At 37.2% G+C, this 24,797-nt stretch overlaps 1 protein-coding gene across 3 annotated transcripts; it reads right to left on the bottom strand.

Moving 5' to 3' along the window:
- Window positions 1-249: 249 nt before the first annotated feature.
- LOC107782878 (uncharacterized) lies at window positions 250-10,357 on the bottom strand. Of its 3 annotated transcripts, none has more exons than XR_012699429.1 (15): window positions 9,809-10,357; window positions 5,391-5,787; window positions 5,126-5,303; window positions 4,881-5,020; window positions 3,607-4,804; window positions 3,406-3,506; window positions 3,149-3,293; window positions 2,639-2,707; window positions 2,488-2,533; window positions 2,032-2,393; window positions 1,726-1,805; window positions 1,479-1,614; window positions 847-1,257; window positions 658-740; window positions 250-505 (listed from the first exon to the last, which is right to left on the bottom strand). XR_012699429.1 is itself a non-coding variant. In XM_016603819.2 (15 exons), exons 1-15 carry the CDS (start codon window positions 9,918-9,920, stop codon window positions 371-373), a joined length of 3,381 nt encoding a protein of 1,126 aa, XP_016459305.1. In that variant the 5' UTR covers window positions 9,921-10,357; the 3' UTR covers window positions 250-370. The 3 variants fall into 3 exon arrangements, 1 of the variants encoding a protein (XP_016459305.1); XM_016603819.2 differs by having other exon boundaries at window positions 847-1,045; XR_001647339.2 differs by lacking the exon at window positions 847-1,257.
- Between the last annotated feature and the right edge of the window lie 14,440 nt (window positions 10,358-24,797).

Here is a 24,797-nt window from a genome sequence, read left to right as displayed (position 1 = left end):
GCTATCTAACTTCACTAGTGTGAATTTTTTGTATCCATTCTGCTTCCTTTGTGTTCATTTCATTTCAATACTTTTAACAATGTTTTTAAAATGAGCCACTGCTTTGGCATGACGATTCAATTGAGCTTATCTTCATTGATTCTCTCCAAATACAGTATTCCAACATTGTTGGCAACGGGATAATGAGTGAAATATTCTACACCCATCATAATTTTCTGTCTCTGAGATGCACATCAAGGAGACTGCTCAAGAAGAAAAAAGAATCTTATACATAACATAACCTTTACAATAAAAAACAAAGAAAAAAATCAGAACTTTGTTTACAGTTTTCCTTAACATTGTATAACCAACATTTTGGAAGTTGATCCACCTATTCTATTTTGAGTTCTCCAAACTTGCCCTTCTCCTCGTGCAATACGTTAAATACAGAAGTCAGCTCTGGGAATGCGGATAACAGTAGTAACTCAAGAAGATCAAGGACTAACTGCTTCATACACACGGATGACTGTACAAGAAACATAAATTAGTTGTTACTATCTAGAAGAGGGCAAAAACAGAAACAAAGATGAAAAAAGGGACTTTAAAAGCCTATCAATCACAAAAGGAAAAAAGAAATGATCTCAAAAGTAGTTCTAAATGCACTGGGGGAAAAATCACCTCGATGAAGTAATAAAGATCCCTTGCACATTGTTCATATTCCTTGTGACCAACAAGCCCTACAATAGCAGCTGGTGCCTTATCTGCAAATGATATAGGAGTCAAACAGTTGCAGAGTAGAGATATGGATTATGATCAAGTGTTGGAATGCGTATAGCCAACAGAACATGGTAAATTAAAACAACCCACCAATCATTAGCTCATAAACAAGTTTTGCACGTCGTTGTGCTTCCTGCTGTTGCATCTCATCCAGCTTCAGTAAATCCTCTAGCGAAGGTGAACTTAATGAAGTGGAAGGTTGGCCTTGAGGAGAATTAGGGGATGGAGAGGGTCCAGGACGTTGACGAGTCGGGTGCTTTGTAATGAATATACCATCTGGCCAGAGAATCTACATGGAGCACAGTTAAAATAGGTAGTACTAAATCCGACATTGGTAGGATATTAGTCTCAAAGAATCTTGGGCGTCAAGAGTCATCCAAAACTGCTTTGAAAGGATTCTAAAGAAGCGTGAACCACTTCTTTCGTTTGAAGGCATTTGTGCAAGATACAGCAATAAAGTTCAGGGATGACTGATGGCTGTGCATACTAAATGCCCCACCCCTACTCCAAGAAAAGGGAATAAAGAACACAGAGCGCGATCAGAAAAGAATAAAAATAGGACAAAAGAATTTCTCGAACTAAGAAATGTTGGAGGAATTCTAGAGGTAATGGTACTTATCCAGTGAGCTACAATAATTACTAGTCCACATGCAAATTGAATTGTCATTAGCATCTCTCTTTCAGAAAAAATAAACAAATAAGTTATGACACTTGAAAATTACCTGTTCAACACGTCTGATACCTGCAGCAACAACTGAACCCCTGCGCAGCCGCTGGATTTTCTCAATCAGCCAATCATCAAATGCATCACCCATTCCCAATTGTAAAACCTGCTTAGCCACCCAGAACGCCTTCCTCCTAAAATACACACAAGTCAACAGGTCCAGTGAAGTCCATGACACAAGTGCATTTATAATCAAGTCCAACAGCTTAATTTGTTAGTTGCATATGTAAATGACTAAATGATACCTGATCCATCCACCATCTTGGAGCTGAAAAATGACGTCAACAAGATCTAATATAGGCACGCTTAAATTTGGTGGCACCCACTACAGTGAAACAAAAATGAGGTTTAGAGCAAATTTAGATAATTATCAGGCTAAACTGCTTCCAACTCACTACTAGGAAAATATAACAAATATAAAGAGTATCCTTAAATAAAATAACTTTCTTATCTTTCCATAATCAATTCGAATCATAAGAAATCTATTCTTCAGAGTTCAATAATGCAAGGACATATATGCTTAGCAAATTAGACAAGTCGCTAGTAACTACCTCACTGGGAAAGGCGGGATCAATGAGAGCATCAACGAGAGATTCAGGTGATGCATGTGAGTTAGTTTCAACTGGTTTTGATGACGTCTGCATGTTTGGGGTTGATTTTCTATTTGTATGCACCTTATGGTCCCTAGTTGAATCCTCAAAAGTTTCTTTGAGAGGTCTTTTTGGAGGAGAGAGTGCGACATAATTTTTCCTTAATCCTGATTCATGTACCGAATGATCTTGCTCCATCCTTAAAGTTGGATTCTTGCTTTCAGTATTAGAACGCTCCCCCTTGGAGGATAAGAGATCGGTTCGAGAGCTTATACCAGGTGGAGGTTCTTTACTCGTTTGACGTACAGTGCCATCCAGGTCAACTGAAATCGAATATCCATATAAACTATTTATGACTAACACATAAGACAAAGCCCCATCTGTTTCCCCCTCATCATGCAAACTCAATTTACTCACCTGGTAATGTTTCAATTATGGACAAGGAGTTTGAGAAGCTATATGTCTGCATAACCAAAAAAAGAAAAAAGAAAGAAGAAGGTAAAATCAACTCTCTTTGTTCAAAAATCAATCAAGACTAAGAAATCTGTGAACTGAAAATATTTTCAACCTGGGAATCTACACTGAGGAAGTCCCATACTTCGATGGAATTGGAAACAGTTGGGAGCAGCAGAAGCTTCTGAGGAAAGCAGAAAGAGAAGCCAAATAAAAAATAAAGACAACATTAGAGAAAATAAATAAAAGCTATAGCAAACTAATGTGAACAAGATCTTTTAGAGGATTATATACCAAAACCCAGTTTCCTGATTAATCTTAAACTTTTCTTGGCAACCCATGACTTCCAAATAGTACTAGAACCGGTGGTATTTCATTGATTTCAGAAACAAAAGACACTCCTTGGCAGAGATGAAAAGTCCAAGTACTATTAAAGAACTAAGATCAAGATAAAGTGCAAAAGTATAACAATAATGAAAGGGGGAAAATAGAGTGAGAATAACATTTCAACTTTATTTTGATATCATAGCAAATGTGTATAACATGATGCACTTTGATCTAGAGAAGAACGTAATATTGATTGGCTTAGAAAGGGACTTTCAGATGCCATCTGTTAAAGTATCACCTTCAAATACATGTCAAGGAATTTGCACCGTTCTCGAATGACAAGAACATCCAGACTTGAAGAGAGGAAATGCTTAGGAGGTAAATGAAGATTGTACTCCCGAAACTCTTTAAGACGCCAGTGTAGCTCCTCAAAATGTCGAAACCTGCAACCAGCAGCCAAAAGTTAAATTTGATGCTAGAGACTCTTCAGATTACAATCTATACGAAAGAGCGATCTTCACAATGCCTAACAGCATAAAGTTCACATCACTCTACCTTCTTTTGATAGACCAACTATTATTGTTCATATCTGTAACAGATATGGAATAAACAGCAAAAGTTTTGGAGCCACTTCTTACAATATTTGCACTCAGGACCTGCAACCGAAAAAAGGCTAATTCAGTAGACATCCAAGACCCTTCGAGTTATCCAGAAAGTCAAGTAACATGGGAAAAAGGATGGCAATCAAATCTATACCTCACTTCTTAATTTCAAAAAAGAATCAGCAATTACAGAACCTTTTGCAGAATGAGGACCCATATTATGATTTTCCAAAACGCTTCTCGACAAGGCAGATGATGATGCAGATGAAGTTGTGTCACTAGAAATTCTACTGAATAATTCTGTCTCAGAGTCATCACTTAAGCCATCTGGTTTCACATTTTCTTTGGAATTTAATATATCTTGCCCATCCCCCAGTAAGAAGCTGGTTCTTTGTATCTCTTGCCACGCATGCCCTGTTTGGATGCTTACTTTAGACCTTTTCCGCCCAGACAGTACTCTATTTAAGTGTTTAGAACGGATATGTGCTTTACTAAATTTTCCTTTTCTTCTCTTATGGCCTTCATTATTTTCAAGTGGATGATGAATGTGATTGACATTCCTTATATTTTTCCCATCCCACACTTGAGTGCCAGGAGAGTCAAGACCCGTCACAGTGCTGGGTTCTTCATCTTCAGTAGTGTAAGAACTACTGCTCTCTGATTCAAGGTCATCTGAGTAATGTTCATTTTCCTCTTGATACAAGCAATCTGGAGGATAACTTGGTCTGTTCAAATCACCCTGCAAGGAAGTATTGTCCTTCACATAATGCTTAGCTCCAACCTTGTTTTCTCTCTCACTCACTTTCTCTTTAGCTTCCTTTGAGTGTCCCAGAAGTTTTGGTGCACTTACCAATAAACTCTTTTTGAGTGTATCAGATGCTAGATTGGCCTCTTCTTTCCGTTTATAGTTTCTGCCTTTTGCCCATATGTTGTCTAAATTTTCAGGAGCAAGGGCTTCGGTCTTTCTACGAGAAAGCAAATCTAGCATTTCACCCCACTCTCCTCCAGAGTGGTGTCTTTGAATACCTCTTCCGTCACCTGCAGCGATTTCTGATGGCAAAGAACTCCAAGATTGAGTAGACCGAGGATCAATCGAAAGTAAAGGGTCCTTTGACAAATCTGTTACATTCACACTGTCCATGACATGCTCCTCAGTATTATTAGATTGGTCTTTTTTCAATTGTACAAGTTCTACACCCTTAGCAGAAGGATCTATAACCTGAGAAAAATGATCTGCTGATATTTTACCCGATCCAACCGGTGTGGACTGTGGTTCTGTTTCTGTTCCTGTGGTTCCTTTATCAGCCTTCTTTAGAGAAACAACTAGAGACTCAATCCTCTCGTTAATGAACCTGACAAAAGTTTGTGAACAAATAAAGAACAGAAACAAAATTTGACTACAACAAGCAAGATCTAGGAAGCAGTTACCTTGGATTAGCTAAATTTAAAACTGGTCGTATTACAACACAAGCAAGAAGCTCCCTGACAATGTAGCGGAATAAAGAGCACTGCACCTCCTCTGTCTCAAAAGTGTATGAAATAAGACCATCCATGAGATGCTGGAGAACCTGCAGATGAATAAGATTAGTATAAGATAAATAAAACCATCCTAACCAAAAGGGATTGATATCAATGGATTATCGGTCGTTAGGAGATTAAAAAAATGAAATTACCTTGTGCTCAGCCTCCGGAGAAAATAAAGCAGGATGTAATTTGTCGTCTGCAGCCAACACCTGTTTAAGTTCCACATCTAGCTCTTCAATTGTCAAGGATCTTGGCCGTTTCTTCTGAATCCTCATCTTGCTTGCACGAAACAGCTCCAAATGAGTGCAAATTAGATTGATAATATCCCTGCATGTTTTCAGTTGCTGACTTCCTTAAGATAATAAGTAACTAAAGGGAAATCTTCAGCAACATCCAGGAACTAAAATATTAAACCTTGTGAAAAGATCTATAAGATTAATAGTTCTCATGCGACATGAGATTTCCCCTAGTACACCATTCATGATCTGCACAAGTTCCTCAGGTCCCTGTCTATCAGAAGTTATGCGGGAGTACCAGAGATCTGTGACCCACTCAGAAACTATATGTCTGGTGAAGTGATCTATTGCTTCTTCTACAACAGGTGAATTTACTTTCTTCCTCCAATTGGCCTTCTCATTAACTGCTCTTGGAGCATCAATATGTTTCCTCTGAGAAGTGTTGTTTGATACGGATGACTTTCTTTTGTATGTAGCAGCTTTCATCCGCGCATCAAAATCAAGAGACAGATAACGAAGGAAAACAATTAAGAGAGCAGCAGCAGGCAAGTTGATAAAAACTGAGGAGCTCGTTACTGCGAAGCAAAACAATAGAAACATGACAAGGGTGAGAAAATAGAGAGAAGAAGGCAGACTATAAGGCATGCCGTCATAGTAAATTCTAAAGAAGGGCCAACTTTAATTTTAACTTGAAATAGACTGAACAGATTGCAAACACCCAGGCTTAGTCAAACTGCAGTTATAAGAATAAACAAAAGAGAATATCTCTCAAGATGCATGCAGATGATTACAGAAACAGAGAACTTTGTCAGGACGGCAATACAAAACGGTAGGTTTTTAGACTTAACTCCTACATGGGTGGCCACAACACAAGAAACTTTATAACTGGGAAACATTTGAAGCAGTTAAGTGCAGAAATTGCATCAACAATTGTTCCACTACATCAACAAAGTAGATTACTCATCATACTCAATACCCAAGACGAATGTCCATGACAACAACCGAAATGCTCGAACCATATTAAAAAATGGTTTCTCTGAGCACAAGGAAGAAGGATCCAAATCCTTCAGTAGACTTAGGTAAAGTCTTCCTGCAAATTGAAAGAAATTGTTTCCAGACTGAACGTGCATTTCACTTCAAGAGAAAGATACTAATATAAAAGACATTTTATATAGAATTAAATCGGGGCAAAATGCATACACATAGTATTAGAACATATCTTCATGCCTCTGGTGACTTTACGGCTTTACCGCTTGACCAGTCATGCATGTTTCACAATCTTAATTAAGTAGTTATTCATCGGTCAAAAATCAAAGGAGACTACTTTCACCTGCACTTTATCTGTACTAGTTCCTCCAAATGGAAGCTTCTCAACTTGGACCCTTCATATTTTAAGTATTCAGCGAAGTTGCAAAGAAATATGCCATGTGATTAAGGCAATATTTTTTACTTCTTTTACTGTCTTGCACTCATAAATATTATAGGGTGTATTCTTTATTCAGATTGGCTTCACTACCCTTCCTGCATCAATCTATTGGTTGAGTTATGTGGACCTAGAAATGGTATCCAATCTAGTAAACTATAAGAGAATCGTGAATCCTATGCGTCATGCAAAATTGGCACATGAATACTTACTCATATAATTAATTTCCAGTCCTTAGGAACTTTTTCTTGATAGTTTTTTGTTTTCCTCTTCCTTTATTCACCTAACTTTGTGAATTTTCTCTAGGACATCCAGCCCTGTATAAATGGGACTTATCACAGTCTCGAGTCAATTTCTCATTGCTTTGTGGTCTATTATTCAGAACTTTCGTCCTCTCTATCTCCAAACTCTTATTCAGGTGAAGGGTGCTTTCTTCTCTCAAGAGTCATATTCAAATGGCATATTGAAACAATGTGAGGTGAAATGAGTATGTTTTTTTCTCAAGCTCATTTTTAACTGATTATTTGCTATGTTTCTTAATTTGCAATGAACTACTTGCCCTGGAGTTTAAAGCTTTGATTGGTTGCTTTGCTGATATCCAAAAGGTTTTTGGGTTCTTGTATGAGCTTTAAAAATTCGGAAACCAGTTCATGTAAAACTTGATTATGCTATTATTTACAAGCTTGTTCAGAATGTACTAAACAGTTTTCCTACTCTTGATTTGTCAGGTTGAGATTCTGAATTCTAGTGTTGAATCCTTAGTTGGCAACTATGTTTGCAGTTCTTCTGACAGTTTGCTACATTTTGTGAATCTGATGGTGTATAGATCTAGTTAAGAAAAGTTTTAGCTATGTGGATCAGAAGTATCTAACCGCCTGTTAAAAATAAGAATCAATTAGACCTATTTTCTTCATTTTCCATCCAAAGCTATTTGATTCCTTTTCTGAAATGGCAATATCTAGCATCCCAGACCTCACATTATTGTGTAAATAAATTATTTAAATATATATTTGCACAATTTTATAGTATAACATCTTTTAAGCAATTTACCAAACTCCATACATTTTATTAACTTTTATCTTCTCAATCTCTGTTTTCTCCAAAGGGTCAAAATATTTGACGGGAGAAGCACTAGATCTTAAGATAACCATCAACAGTATCTATAAATGTTCTGTCGCAAATCAAGAAAGAAAAGGAACAATGACTTCTTTCTATTAAAAATGCATGTTAGAGAAACACAGAATATTTCTCTCCACGAAAAATGAATTTCATAAACTAATGTCCTCCGTCAGTGATTCCACACATTATCCAAATGATCGCGAAAATGATCAGCAGTGGTGCGTCCTAAAGGAGGGGAGAGAGAAATAGAGAAATAAATTTGATCGCTATCTGGTAGGCTTAGATGTTCTTGCATTGTAAACAGATTAGACTTCTAAATTAATCAAATTAGAAAGGGAATGACATGTGGGATCTGGACCTTTTTCCAACTACTTCATTTTTGGCACAGTAGCCCTTATAGTGAAGAAAGAACCCTTAAGTTTCTTTCTGTCGACGACTCAACATGCATGGGATACCTAATACTTTTCTCAGCATGCAGGATATTTAGATAGAAATCATCTTCATCTTAATCAACAATCAGGGCACAGCAAACAAAAGTGGAAAGAAGATCATATTTTGGATGAATAAACCCGTGTGATCAAGAAAAAGGTAATCATTTTGCGAGTCCTTCTTTGTGCACATGTCAGGAATCAAACCAGATCATTTACTGGTGCACCCCTGTCAACGTGCTCTTGGAAGGAAACATTTAACACCCCCAATTCACACCAAGTAGCAAATTCAAAGTCCAACAATATCGAGCCGATACAGATCAATATACTTGAGGCGCAGTTCTTTTATTTGTTCCCCCCTCCTTTTTTGGTTTTCCAAGTTTGCAACATTTAAATTTTAGTAATTCATTCTTCATAATGAGTAAGCTTGTTTATAAAGGCCACAAGGAAGTTCTCCATTAAAGTGACCCTAAATTGTCATTTCATAGTTAGTTTCAGCAGTCACCCCTCTGATACTTGGGCTTTTAGAGTTTCGCTAGCTCAATTTCTAGCAGATTCAAGCTACCGCATGACTTGCGTTTCTCTCTTTTTACCAGAGTAGTTCAATGGGAAGCAATGAATTTGCAAGGTCAAATACTTGAAACATAGTTCAAAATACAGGGAATGACCAGCGAGATCGAGTAAATTCAAGAGGAGAGGAGGTGAATGAGCCACCCTTCAATTACATACTTCCGCATCCATCATTATGAACATGATCAAACTATGTTTATGACCGAAACACAGAACCTTAGAATTCACCCTACCTACCCAAGAAAATATGGGATTTGAGAGGACCATGGTTCAGAAAGATCTGTATGGAATGTCCTACTACTGCCTAAGCTTTCCAATCAACTAGAGGTGGAATCAGGATTTGAACTTTATGAGTTTGGGATTTTAGGACAGCAACCTCAAGTGCTAATAATTGAGTTGGGAATTTAATATTTGTACATATTTAGTGAATTTCTTAATACATATACAGAGTTTGAGCCAAAGCTACTGGGTCCTGTTGAACCCATATGTTACACTCTACATCCCGCCCCTGCAATCAACCATTTACCTATTTCAGGGACATCTGTATTAGGTAGGCCCCGAGATGAGCATCATAACTACCAGGTGAAGTGACGACCGGAAAGGTCCCTTCCTCCTCTTGGTTTTACCATTGAACCACATTCCAAAACCCTAAATCGTTGAACTATGAATAGTTATTAGTATGGTCACAAGGCGTAAAAGCAGACTCTTTGTAGAAATATGCCCAGTCACCCCATCAGTGAGGTAACATTTCATAAATGGGTAAGCCCTTATTCAAAACATACACTTCGTACAGCTAGAGGCACGTATTCACATAGCAATTGTTAATTTGACAATTTCAATTTATAGCTGATTTAGACATGTAAATAAAAACCTATGATCAACAACAACAATAGGCAGTTACCCCTAGCTATGAAGGTAGAGAGGTTGTCCTCGGCTCAATACAACAAAATGACAGCAATTACGAACTACGGCAAACGAAATAGTAACAGCAATTCGTCAGTGAAAATTGATCAAACTGAAAGGTAAAAAAAGGAGCTGGGGGGAATGAACACTTACGAGACATGAGATAGGACAGTCCAATGGCGCATATGATCAAAAAAACAACTCGCTTCTTAGCTTCCTCTACCAGGTCCCGAACCATCACCGCCGCCTGCCTTTCCGTGCTCATTTTGGACCTCCTTCAATTCAAATCCTTCACGCAACCACGATTATCATCGACCTAATTTACAAGATACACATCGACTACTACTATGTCTCAGTCACAAACAATTGTTGGAGTCGGCTATAAGAATTCGACGGTTGTCTCTTCAGTAGCAACATATTGGGACGCATTCTCATGTGGAGAAGATCATGCTTAGTGGAAGTTTCTGGAACTTTGATGAATTGCAATTGTTAATTATATGAAAATGAATTGGAGGAAAAGGTAACAGAACTGATGTAATAAATAAATTGGAAAATCTCAAGTATGAGTATGAGAGGAACTGATTTATCCAACTAGAAGCTCCCCTCTCACTTGCTCTGTGTGCGAAATGTTGAACAGAGGAGCACTGGTAGATTGTAGTCGTAATCAAAGTTTAACTACCAGTACCAAAATATGAGGGAGATGTTTTGCCAAAAGAAAAAAAACAAGAAAAGAAAATCAGTTTAAATATTTTAAAAAATTTTAAAATTGAAAACTATTTAAACCTTTTCTTGTTGTTTGGCTAAAAACGGTATTTGCAAAATACTTGATTCCGTTTTTTGGAAAAAAACTCTCCTGCAAAAATGTTAAACAAAATCAGCTACTTTAGATCGAATTATATAAAGCATTTCGTCTGCATCAGAAAAGCTTTCGTTTTTTATAAAATAAGTCACAGTTTTTGGTACAAAGTAAACTTTTTGCAAGCACCTTCATCGCTTTAAAAGTTTGTGCATGATGTTTTGAACTGCAATACCACATCCGAGTAATTTGTGTGTTGTCTAATTTTTTGTGTGCACAAATTATAGAAGAACATGGTTCTTCTATGTATTTCTTATACTACTGTTGCGGAATAATAAATGTGAAAAGTAAAGAACACAAGTATTTTTACGTGAAAAATACCTGGCTCAAAAGGTAAAAAAATCACAACCTACTACCCAGTAAGATTTTTCCCAACACTTCACTAAATCACTAAACCAAAAATAACATTTACAAAGCTCTTTGTAAACCTAAGTATTACCTCTAACCCTTTGTGGCAACCAACCTCTAGTTGTTGCGACAACTTCAAGTTAACTCTAACTTGAATACAACATTCAGGGTATCTAGTACAATTGCTTCTAGATAAAGCTAAAAGGTACAACTCAAAAGCCCTACTACAATAAAACTAGAATAAAAGACAAACACTTGTAACTGATTTTTCTATCTGGTTCATGTAGCTTCAGGTTCGCACACTTGAATCACACAAGAATTGCTTGCAAAATGCCTTGTTATTTTGCTCTCAACTCACATTTAACTTCAGCATTTGTGCGTACCTGTACAATGAGAACATTCTTGTAACGACCCGACTTGTCGTTTTGAACATTTACGCTCCTTCCAACTATTTGAAGTCTTGAATAACTTCATATGATGTATTATGACTTGAGTGAATCGTCGGTTTTGATTTTCAGGTGTTTCGGGATTAGTTCGGAAGAATAAATTCCATGTTTGAATTCTTAAGTTGAAAGAGTTGACCAAATTTGATTTTTTTTAGTATTCGACCTCGGATCAGAATTTTGATGGTTCCGTTAGTGTCGGATAGTGATTTTGGACTTAGGCGTATGCCCGGATTTGCATTTGGATAGGTCTAAGGTTTCGGCACTAATTGGTGAAAGTTGAAAAATATTAAGTGGAAAAAGTATCTTAATTTATACAACACTTACGTTTGAACGGGTATAACTCTCATAATGTAAAGATACTTTCCATGAATTTTGTACCTAGAGTGTAGCCCTTTGAGTCTAGTTTCCAACGCATCAAGTCGTTCGTCATTTGGACATTCCTACTAAAAGTTATGATCAAATTACTAAAGTTATACCACCTACTTAATTTGGCGGACAGCGAAGCGAAGCTCGCTTCGCCAGACCAGACGCGGATCTTGTCTTTCCTTACCTGCAGTGGACAGCAAAGTGAGGCACACTTCGCTAGAGTAGACGCGCCATAGCTTCAGCTCTTTTTAAGCCAATTCGGGGTTAATTTCCCCATTTTACTTGGACGGATTTTGGAGCTCTTCTCCACTCTCTCAAGACCATCAACTCCTCTCTTCTTCAAGGTAAGCAATCCCCATTATCTTAGTATGAAATTCCATCATTTCTACACTAGTATTGATGAAATCTACACATAAAATACTTAGATTTTCAAGAAAATTCTTCAAGAACTCAAAGGAGGGTTTTGCAAGATTTCTTTCAAAAAGGTAATCCTTTACCCTTAGACTTACATGTATGGATTTATTATGAGTATGTGAGCAATAAATAAGTATTAACACTTATTGGATGGTGATTGGGAGCCATAAATACTTAAACTAGATTATTGGGTGTTATAGAGATTTTGTAATGAATTATTACCAATAATTGGGTGGATGTGAGTTCATTGATGATTTTAATGGTGCTAAAGAAGGTTGTTTGTAGACAAAGGATGGTTTAGTATCTCTTGTTGGTGGGAAGGAGGAATTGTTGGATGAAGAAACACCATTACTAGAGGTAGTAAAATGCTATGTACTCTAGGTGTTTGATAAAATGCCTAAATGACCAAAAATCTGGAAATTTGTTTACTAATATTGGTGAAATTGTGTTGCATTGTTGTAGATTGAAATTTGTTTAGTGTGCTGGATCATCGTAGTATTATTAAGGGGCGAATTTCAAATTTGAGCCATCCGAAAGTGGCTTTACTCGCGAAGATCATTTAAAGTATTGACTTAGTTTCGTCGAGGTAAGTATCTTGCCTAACCTTGAGCGAGGGAATTACCCCTTAAGCATTGAGTCTTATGTGAAAATTGTGTAATTGAAAACCATGTACGCGAGGTGACGAGTACGTACTTGGTTTATATGTGCAAATTATATCGATTGAAATTCGTAGACGCCCTTATGTATTAAATTGAAAAATTATTAGAACTTAGTAAATCCTTGATTTATCATGCCTCATTCCTTGTTTGTTGAGGTTGTATTTTATATGATAATTTGGTGTGATTGCTACTTGAATTTTTATGTGAATTCCGTATGTTTGTTGATTTGATATTTCTTGAAAATAATCATATTATGGATTTTTTTATCTGCAAATAATTAATTAAATAAGTTTAAATTGAGGCGTTTATATATTTATCTAAAATTTGGATTAAAGAAGGCGTTGTCATATGATGAGTTATTTTCCTATCCTTATGGTTGTTTTTGAGATTTTATATACATTGTGTTGAGTTGTGGACTATCTGTTGTGAAATTACTTGACTTTGTTGTACCTTTGGAATGGTTGTGGCCTACGGGCAATTTGTAAATACGAGTTGATGATATTGTGCTGTTGTGATAATATTCTATGTGAATTGTTGTGTGATTTGGGTTGTTGTTATACGGCGTAAAAGGGTGGCATTCTATTGTTGACATTATGTGGGCATAAGGATGACATTTCACTGTTGTTATGTGTGTTGGAATATTGTCTGGGCAGAGTGATAAGGGAGACTATTAAACGGAGCGATAAGGGAGGCTATTATAGGAGCGATAAGGGTGGCTATAGGAGCGATAAGGCTGGCTATATGAGCGATAAGGGTGGCTATAGGAGCGATAAGGGTAGCTATTGATATTGTCAGGACGGAGAGATAAGAGAGGCTATTATAGGAGTGATAAGGGTGGCTATAGGAGAGACAAGGGTGGCTATTGTCAGGGATGATATGTGATGATGTGGGGTTATTGTGTTGATAATTTTTATGTGATGATGTGGGGTTATTGTGTTGGTAATTTTCATGTGATGTTGTGATTTTTCTTGTGTTTATTTTTATATCTTGTGCAACTTGTCTTGTTGTTTCGGTAAACTTGAATACTTGATGATAGTCTGATCTATATTGAAATTGTGAGCATGTGGCTAGTGCCGAGCGGATTATGTTACATGGGATCGGGTTGCACGCCGCAATAGGTATGATTAATGTTATATGGGATCGGGTTGCACACCGCAACAAATATGAAATATGGGCACGAGGTGCCGGAAAAAATATGATGATTTTTATTATTGACACGTGAGTTGTCCGTGCGGTTTTGATAGAAATATGGGCACGAGGTGCCATAGAAACATGAAAGTGGGTTGAACCCGTGTTACGAAAACATGAAAGTGGGCTGAGACCCGTGTTATAAAAATATAATAGTGGACTGAGACCCATATTTTATGATTATGAAATGAGGTGTCACAGAGTGACTTTTATTTGAAAGAATTTATATTCGAAAGATATTTATTTGGAAGAAGTATATTCGAAAGATATTGATTTGAAAGAATTTTATATTCGAAAGATATTTATTTGAAAGAAGTATATTCGGAAGGTATTTATTCGAAAGAGTTATATGTGAAAGATATATATTTGAAGGACTTGATTAATTGGTTGTACTTGTGTATATTATTTGTTTGAGCAATAATTATGGTGTTCTTGTTGCCTTGCTGTTTATATCACTGGTTGATTTTTGTTGCTATCACTACTAGTTGTTTTTCAGTACTATTGTATTCAGCTATATTGCACAGGTTATTTGACTAGTGAGTGTCTTGACTGTACCTCGTCACTACTCCACCGAGGTTAGTCTTGATACTTACTGGGTACCGACTGTGGTGTACTCATACTACACTTCTGTACATTTTTGTGCAGAGCCAGGTATTGGAGATATCGGGTTCGGACAGAGGTTAGAGTGTGATCGCAAGGATTTAAGGTAGAGTTTCTTGGTCGTCGCAGTCCCTGGGAGTCTTTCCATTTTATTGTACTTTCAACTCTTGTTCGAACAGTATTGTATATTCGATCCTTGAGATCATTGCATGTATTCAGTTAGAGTTCGTGACTCAGTATTACCAGTCTTGGGAGGTTGTTAGAATTATTTCCGTTGTTGGTTTCGACACGTGTATTCGATTATCTATTTCAAAAACAAATGGCATGAATTGTAATTGTAATCGGCTTATCTAGTCTTAGAGACAATGTGCCATCACGACGCCTGTGGTGAGATTTTTTTTCGTGACAATTCTGCAATATATAGAATTAGTAGAATAGGAAATAGCTAGAGTTCTAATGTTATACTCTTCCGTGGTGGAAGAGTTCTAGTTATCTTCAACTTCTAACTCCTCCCTTATCTAGAATAGAGTTCTCTTCGAGTAAGGAGTCCTTCTCCTTATCACTTATGCAACATTTTCGTTCAGGAGATATCAGATATAATCACTTAAGCTTATCTCCTTCACGTGCATGCCTTGTGCTTGAATCTGTCTGTGTCTGTGTATACTATGTATGGACATGGTTCATTCTTGATTTCCTTTGTATCTTCTTCACTTAGGCCAACAAATTTCTCCTTTTTGATGATGACAAACTCTGTGCTTTTCATAAGCATAAGCCCTGTTTCAACTCAGCTCAACATCAACACAATGTTAGAACACTTTCCATTTTAAAGTCACAAATCATCAAGGACCAGGTTCATTAGGTCATAAACATCACAGTCCAAAGTAAAAAGCACAACCTATCTTTCCCCTTTTGGCATCATCGAAAAGTTGCATAATTATGTTAGATAACCAGATTTTAATAGATATTACTCATGGCCACTGAGGCTACTTCAAATGCAATCATGGAGTCAAGAATCATAATCAATCTAATGATATTAACTATCTAAGAAGCATCAACAAACAGTTATAGCACAAAAATAGTTGATTAACATTGATACTACTCATCCACAAAGCATAAAGAAAAATAAAGATACTGGATCATGAGCAAAAAGAACAAAAAGAAATCCCATTTGGGTCACTGGTTTGTCTAACTAGGCTAGAAAGGTTTCAAGGCTGGGAAGGACCAGGTTCTTGGTTTCTGGCCTGAAGTAGCTTTAACATATCATGAAGAATGCCTTCATTCTTCTCCTTCTCATTTGCAAGCTCAGCCCTGAGAGCATCCCTCTCACTTTCTACTTCAGCCAGCCTCTTTTTCAGCCTCTCAATCTCAGCATCCTTAGCCCCACTCTCTTGCACCAAGGCTCTTACTTTGTTGTTCACAGGCACCTTCTTGGATGAACCAGGTTCTTTGGCAGCAACATGGACTTCATAGTCACAAACAGTCAAGGTGTTTGCTCCAAAATGATCGTTGCTTGTACTAACATCCCATTTCTTGAGGGGTACCTTGAAGTGAGAAAATACAGCCGTGAGAATGAAACCATAGGGTATGGCATGAGTTTTGGTGCCAGTTAGAACCCTATCAAGAAGTTGGATGATAAACCCAGGCCAATTGATATGCCTCCCACTATCCATGCATTCCATAAGTACCAGGTCCATGAATGTGGCAATGTGCCTTCTTTCCTGCCTGGGCAGCACAACCTTGTTAACAAATTAAAACAACACTTTGTGGGGTGACTTTATATCACTTTTGTATACAGCCTTGGGCTGAAGCTCTTCCTCATTATCAGCAAACTTCCTTGTAATGGCAAATGAGGTGTAGAGGTTTCCTAGGCTTGGCCATTTTAACTTTTTGTAATCATTGTACGCTTCAGCAGGTACTCCTATAATTTCTCCAAATTCCTTGTCATCAAAGCTCACAGTCACCCCCTTTACCACACTGGTGACTCTGCCATTTTTTATCTTATAATTTTCCATGAACTCCACAATCTTAGTTCTGGAAAGCTTTCCATCCATATGAAGGACCATGTCCTTCCAATCCTGCAGTTGTAATTTTTCCAACAGCATCATTATGCCTTCCTCCTCCAAGTCCCTGAGGAGTCTACCCTTCAAGATGGTTCTTTTTCCAAACTTAACCATCTTGTCCTACTCTTCATCAGATTCCTCTTCTTCTTCACTCTCTTCTTCCTCCGCTATTTTCACTTTTCTAGACTTCATGGCAGACCTGGCTGGTTCTTTTTGCCAAGGTAGAAGGCTCTATAGACTTTGTCTTCGAAGAAGACTTTTTTTTGGAAGTCTTTATTTTCTTTGCCTTTGGAGTCACAACCTCCATTTCTTCTGCCTCCTCTTAATTATGAAGGACTAGATCCATCTCCTCAATTTCAACTACCTCAACAGGCTCACTCACTTTCTTCTTTCCCTTTGCAGCAACTTCTCTTTTACTTTCTTTCAAGGCCTTTTCAAGTTCAGCCTCACTCTGCTTCTTTTGACTCCTTGTAGCTCTTCCTCTTGAGGGAGGATTCTCTACAATAGAAGATGCAGTTTTTCTCTTCTTGTTTGCCCTAAAGTTTCAGGGATTTTAACGAACTCTTCTTCCTTTTTGGATTATAGCTATCAGAAACGTATTTCAGTAGGTCTTCGAGGGGTTCCTGTACTGATGGAACAGGTTCTTGAACATTCTTTCCCAACCTAACCAACCCCTCAGCAGCTTTTCCAGACCCACTACCCCTTTTTTCTCTCAAACTTTCTTCCTCTCCAGCAAATTTCTCGCTCCGCACTACCATAGCTCCTGTTTCTTCAGTCAAACCAACAGGAGTGTGTGAAGATTCAGCCACTCCTTTTCGCATTCCCCTCATATCACCTTGAGAACCCACACTCTCTTTTTCTTTTTTCTTTTTATTTTTACCACCCAGTTTTCCAGAATCAGTTATTTCAACTCCAACCATAGTTCCTACCAAAACAAACTTATTTTTCAGATTTTCAACAACCTCAAAGATTGTCTCAGACGTAATTTTTGGACCAGATGTTACCTGCTCTATTGCAGATGAAATGGTTTCTTCCCTCTCAATTGCAGACTTGAAGGAATCTTTATATTTTTGGGGTTCTTCTGCCTGACTTGCCCTCAATTGCTCATTAATTTTCTTGATTTGTTCTCCTCCAATGACTACTTTGCGAGCAAACATTTTGAATCTTCCTTTCTTAGAGATAGGTGTGGTTGAGGGTGTGGTTGAAGGTGTGGGTGTGGATTCTTTGGGTGGTGATGAGGGATTTTCAGAAATGCTAGCCATTGATGGTTAGAGGATGAGAGAAGATGGGTATATTTGAGTTTAGATGAGAGAAGATAGAGATAATTATTTGGCGGCTGGAAATTTAGAAGTGAAGAAACAGCTAAGGCCAAATCAATATAAAGAGGAAGAATTTAATTGGATAACGACATATTTTTCAGAAGCTTAGAAGTCTAATCAAACTAGGAGTCAGTTTGAAAAGACGTTGAGGACTCTCCCTAGAATCTAAGCACGTATTGCATTTTGGGACTCTCTTTGGGTGAAACTGGTTCATTTTATAACGGATAAGCTCAAGGAAGGTTAGGATTAAATGGGACTTTCCTTTTGATCATAATTCAAATATAATTATTTCAAAATATGCAGAGTGGAGAGTACGTACCATGTAATCTCTATGAACCAGGTTCTTCACTGAGAGATCTCTTGTGTAGTCTGAATTTTCCAAGAAAATAAAGATAATATCATTAGATATTAATGATACATTTTAGCATATGGAACAAGAGTATACTAGTAAAAGTATGATACTGAGCAAAATTTAATCTAATTCTGTATAAAATTCACAAATTTTCTAACCAATTTTTGAGTTAGAACTGGTTCCTTTTAGGTGATCTTAATCATCCCTAATTCTAACTTGTTCCTTTCAAAGTGATATCTACTTAGAGCTTTTGTGAAGATATCAGCTATTTGCTTGTCAGTAGCGCATAATTCCATAGTGATTAAACCCTTTTCATAGTTGTCACTCAAAAAATGGTGCCTAACATCTATGTGCTTAGTTCTTTTGTGATGAACCGAGTTCTTGGTCATACTAATTGCACTAGTGTTATCACAAAAGATGGGGATACAACCTACATCAATTCCAAAGTCCATTAATTATTGTTTGATCCACAACAATTGAGCACAACATGAGGCAACAACAACATACTCAACTTCAGCAGTAGATAAGGCCACAGAATTTTGCCTTTTGGTGGCCCAAGACACAAGACATGAGCCAAGAAAATATTCCATACCTGAGGTATTTTTTCTATCCACAAGAAAACCTGTATAATCAGCATCAACATATCCCACTAAGTTAAAATTACTTGCTTTTGGATACCATAGACAAAAGTTAGTGGTGCCTTTTAGCTTTCTCAATATCCTCTTGACAGCAGTTAAGTGATACTCCTTTGGATTTGCCTGAAATCTAGCACAAAGGCCTACACTGAAAACAATGCCAAGTCTGCTAGCAGTGAGATATAACAAGGAGCCAATCATTCCCCTATACAACTTCTAATCAATAGATGAACCGGGTTCATTTACATCCAATTTTGTGCCTGTTGCTATAGGAGTGTCAATTTTTTTGGAATCTTCCATTTTAAACCTTTTAAGCAACTCTTTCACATACTTCTACTGATGGATCATAGTTCCATTTTAATTTTGTTTAATTTGTAAGCCCAAAAATAAATTAAGCTCACCCACCATACTCATTTCAAATTCACTCCCCATTAGTTTAGTAAATTTTTTACTTAACTTATCAGTAGTTGCTCCAAAGATTATATCATCAACATATATCTGAACTACCAAGAGATCTTTACCTTTTTCTTTCAAGAATAAAGTATTGTCAATTTTAGCTCTCTTGTAGCCATGCTCAAGTAAGAATTTTGATAGTCTTTCATACCATGCTCTCGGAGCCTGCTTGAACCCATAAAGTGCCTTGTCAAGCTTGTACACATGATCAGGACAATCCTTGCTTTCAAAGCCTGGAGATTGCTTGACAAACACTTCTTCCTTTAGATAACTATTGGGGAAGGCACTCTTGACATCCATCTGATGGAGAGTGAATTCCATGTAGGCAGCAAAGGCTATAAGGAGTCTAATTGCTTCCAATATTGTAACTGGAGCAAAAGTCTCATCATAGTTTATGCCCTCATCTTGACTATATCCTTGAACCACCAATCTTGCCTTGTTCCTTGTAACTGTTCCATCTTTGTCAAGTTTGTTTCTAAAGACTCATTTTGTACCAATTATTGATTTGTCCTTGGGTCTTGGTACCAGATGCCAAACTTGACTTCTCTAAAATTGGTTGAGTTCATCTTTCATTACATTCACTCAGTCTGCATCCTGCAAAGCCTCAGCAATATTTTTAGGTTCAATAAGAGATAAAAAAGTATCAAAAGTACAAAGATTCTTCAAAGAAGATCTGGTTTTGATTCCAGAGGTTGGATAAGTAATTATGTTCTCAATGGGATGAGAACTATGATATTTGTAAGGTTTTACAACCAGCTGGTTTCCCTTAGATATTCCTTCAATGTTTTGTTGCTGAGGAACAAGTTCAATGACACATTCCCTCGAGGTTTGAGGATCAGTTCCTCTTAGTTCAATTCCCTCCGCCAGGTTGATCTGGGTGGAAGGACATGTTCCATCACCTATTCCTTCATCTGGTGCAGCTTCAGTCTGGGCTGTGGTTTCATTTGGGTTTCTTACCATCCCAATTGCTTCATCATCATGTTCCTACCTCTCAAAAAGAATGTTAGTTTCGTCAAAAATCACATGTACACTTTCTTCTACAGACATAGTTCTTTTGTTATAAGTCTTATAAGCTTTACTATGTGAAGAATATCCCAAGAATACTCCCTCATCACTTCTGGGATCAAACTTACCTAGGGAGTCTTTACCATTATTGTGCACAAAGCACTTGCATCCAAATGTCCTAAGATGGGATTTATTTGGCTTTCTCCCTTTAAGTAACTCATAGTCATGCACCTATTTATGATGTGGCATACAGTGTTCACAGCTTCTGCCCAGAAACTATGAGGCAGTTTACTAAAAAGAAATATAGTTCTAGCCATTTCTTCCAATGTCCTATTCTTTCTTTCAACTACTCCATTTTATTGTGGAGTCCTGGGAGCAGAAAAATTATGATTTATGCAATGCTCATCACAAAATTCAGCAAACTTAGCATTCTCAAATTCAGTATAATGATCAGACCTAATTGATGCAAGTTGATTACCTAGTTGTTTCTGAGTTTTTCTAACAAAAGAAGTGAACATGTCAAATGCTTCATCTTTAGATGTTAAAAACAATGTCCAAGTAAACCTAGAGTAATCATCAAACAAGCATCATAGCATATCTCTTACCACATCTACTCAATGTTCTCATTGGTCCACAAAGATCCATATGGACCAGTTTTATCGTCCTGGTGGTGCTTACCATTTTCTTGCTTTTGAAATAGGATCTTACCTCCTTCCCCCTTGCACAAGCCTCATAAATTTTATCTTCCTTGAACTTAATGTTAGGCAGCCCTATCACCAAGTTTTTGGTTGTTGAGTTAACTAGACTGGCATGTCCAAGTCTCTTGTGCCAAAGAAGGGGATCATTATCCAACACACTTAATCAAGAGAGTTCATTATCTGAAAGTGTGGACAGATTTACAACATATATTTTGTTCACTTTTTTTTCTTGCAAAACTATCTTGTCAGTGGTAAGATTAATCACAAAGCATTTTGTAGAGGTGAATGTTATCATGTTACCTTTATCACATAATTGTGATACACTTATTAGATTGTACTTCAGTCTATCTATCAAGTAGACATTCTCAATAGAGTGAGAATCAGTCTTACCTACCTTTCCAACCCTAATGATCTCACCTTTCTTCCCATTTCCAAAGGAGACATTACCTCCTTTAAGGTCTTCAAGTGAAAGAAATTAATTCTCACTTCCTGTCATATGCTTTGAGCAGCCACTATCCATGTATCATATTTGGATGCTCCCCTTTACTTGGACCTGCAAAAGGAAATCAGGGGTTAGTCTTAGGAACCCAAACTAGTTTGGGTCCCTTTATATAGGCAAAAGGATGAATCAAATTCTTTTTAGCCCAACTTGGCAGCCTATTTTTCCCTTGAACAAAATCTTTGTTCTTTTGACATGCCTTTTCTTTTGTAGTGCATTCACTTTTATAGTGACCAAAGTTACCACAGTATGTGCAAATCTGGTTCTCAGGAAGTGTAAGATACTTGCTTTTGGGATCCCACTTAGGTGCAGGGTTCCCAAAGCCAAGTCTTCTTCTGTTGCTGCTATGGTGTTCTTGTGCCATGAAAGTGCATCAGAGGATGTTCCATTTACAAGTTCTGTCTAGCTCATGCTTGCCTTGCTTAGATCCTCCTTTGGGATTCTTACCTGTTCATCTTTCTTGTACAACTCATATTTTATTTTTCCTACATTTTCTTCTAAAGTGAGTTGTGTGTGAGCAACTGTCTTTTTGCATGTTCCTAGTTTCAATTTTAGGTTTTCAGATCTAAGCTCTAGGACAGTCGAGTCAAGTGCATGAACCCGGTTCTTTAACACTGTATTTTCACTTACAGTTTCACTAACCCTAAGTTCCAGGTTTTTGCACTTAGCCTTCAAAATCACACATTCTTTAGACAGATGTTTCTTTTCGTTATTTACATCCTCAGATTCATCAATTAGCTCTAGTAGTAACTCAGATAACCTTTCTTTAGACAAAAATTTAATCTTGTCTTTGAGATGAAAGACACTTACTGTAGTTTCTTCATCAGATTCTCCTATGGCCATAAGTGCTTGTTCATCCTCATCATCATCATCTGAGATTTCATCTGAGCTTTCTCCCTAAGCAGCGACCATAGCCTTGGTTGATCCTTTGTTATTGCTTTTCTTGTGTTGAACTTGTTCCTTCATTCAAATATTTCCTTCTTCCATTCAATTTCCCACAAAGGACAATTTTTGATGTGATGATCATGCTTTCCACACTTGCAGCAGCCATCATTGGTTTGCTTCTCTAGAGTTTTTGCCTTGCTGTAGATTCCACTTCTTGAAGAACCCTTTTCTCTCCTTAGGTACTTCTTGAAGTCTTTGGTGATCATAGCCATTTTATCATCTTCCAGATCAGAACCTTCACTGATTCTGAGTGTCAAGCATCTTTCCTTCTTAGGTATATCCATCTTCATGGTTTGTCTCCTAAGTTCATAGGCAGTGAGATTTCCAATCAATTCATCTAGTGGGAGAGTAGCAATGTTCTTTGACTCTTGGATGGCAGTGATCTTACTTTCCCAAGTGATTGGCAAGACCCTAGTAAGTATTTTCTCAACCCTCTCTTCTTCAGGAATATTCCTTCCAAGAGATTTTAGTTTATTTGTCAGTGTAGTGAACCTTGTGTACATCTCTTGAATGGTTTCTCCGTCCTTCATAGCAAAGTTCACATACTGAGAGTACAGTAGAGTTCCTCTAGATCTCTTCACTTGAGTAGTTCCTTCATGAGCCACCTGTATAGTGTGTCCCAAATTTGATTAGCAGTGGCACAGCCTTGGATTCTACTGTACTCATCTGGACCAAGTCCACAAATAAGCCATTTCTTGGCTTTAGCATTCTTCTCCCACTTCTTCAAGTCCTCAACAGTGCAATCCACTCTTGTCTTTGGCACATCTACTTTTTCAGCATTTTTATTCAATGTAGCGAGTGAACCATCAATGACAATGTTCCATAGCTCATAGTCCTCTCCTTGAATGTGATCTCTCATCTGTTCTTCCACCAAGAGTAGTATTGGCCATTAAAGAGTGATGGCATAGTAGTGGATTGTCCTTCCTAGTTTACAGGTGGTGCACTCATCTTGATCTTCTCCTAAGGTGTTAGCCTCTTCAAGGATAATCCACTCTGATACCAATTGGTGTTTTGTACTTTAATACCACACAAGAGGGGTTGATTTGTGTGGTGTTCAATTTTTCGCGTGCACAAATTATTAAAGAACCTGGTTCTTCTATGTGTTCTTTATACTACTGTTGCGGAATAATAAATGCAGAAAGTAAAGAACACAAGTATTTTTACGTAAAAAATACCTGGCTCAAAAGGTGAAAAAACCACGACCTACTACCCAGTAGGATTTTTCCCAACACTTCACTAAATCACTAACAACATTTACAAAACTCTTTGTAAACCTAAGGATTACCTCTAACTGTTTGTGGCAACCAGCCTCTAGCTGTTGCGACAACTTCAAGTTAACTCTAACTTGAATACAATACTTAGAGTACCTAGTACAATTGCTTCTAGATAAAGCTGAAAGGTACAACTCAAAAGTCCTACTATAATGAAACTAGAATAAAAGACAGACACTTGGAACTGGTTCTTCTATCTGGTTCGTGTAGCTTCAAGTTCGCACACTTGAATTAGACAAGAATCACTTGCAAAATACCTTGCTATTTTGCTCTCAACTCACATTTAACTTCAGCGTTTGTGCGTACCTGTACAATGAGAACATCCTGCAATATATAGAGTTAGTAAAATAGGAAATAACTAGAGTTCTAATGCTATACTCTTCCATGGTGGAAGAGTTCTAGTTATCTTCAACTTCTAACTCCTCTGTTATCTAGGATAGAGTTTTTTTCAAGTAAGGAGTCCTTCTCCTTATCACTTATGCAACATTTTCGTTCAGGAGATATAAGATATAATCACTTAAGTTTATCTCCTTCACGTGCATGCCTTGTGCTTGAATCTGCCCGTGTCTGTGTACACTATGTATGGACTTGGTTCATGCTTGAGTTCTTTTGTCAATCATCAAAACAAACTTCACTTAGGCTAACAGTGGATTAGCATATACCAAAAAACTGTTGGTTTTAGTTGATAAGAGAAAAAAGTTTTGGGGTCTATTAAAGTTATGGTGAAAAGCTATGGATAATCATAGAATATCAAAAGAATATCCAATTTACAAACAGAAACCTTGTCGCACTGGTGATGTTACATACTAACAAAAACTAGTATTCACTCCGTTCTAACATAATGAAATTATTGCAATTTAGATAATTAAATAATTTTCTATCTAAAGAGAACTTCTAATTTTTCTTGAATGAAAATAAGTCCAAGTAGAGCAAAATAAATGTAAAAGATTTGTATAATCAACTCAAATAGTTCATCGTTGAGGTCACATTGGTATATGACTTTTTAGACTCTCTTCAAAATATTTGTA

Source organism: Nicotiana tabacum, chromosome 15 (genome assembly GCF_000715075.1).
Source record: "Nicotiana tabacum cultivar K326 chromosome 15, ASM71507v2, whole genome shotgun sequence".
Classification (NCBI taxonomy): Eukaryota; Viridiplantae; Streptophyta; class Magnoliopsida; order Solanales; family Solanaceae; genus Nicotiana; species Nicotiana tabacum.
The sequence above is the reverse complement of the archived record's forward strand: the minus strand, read 5'-3'. Positions and strand labels throughout refer to the sequence as shown.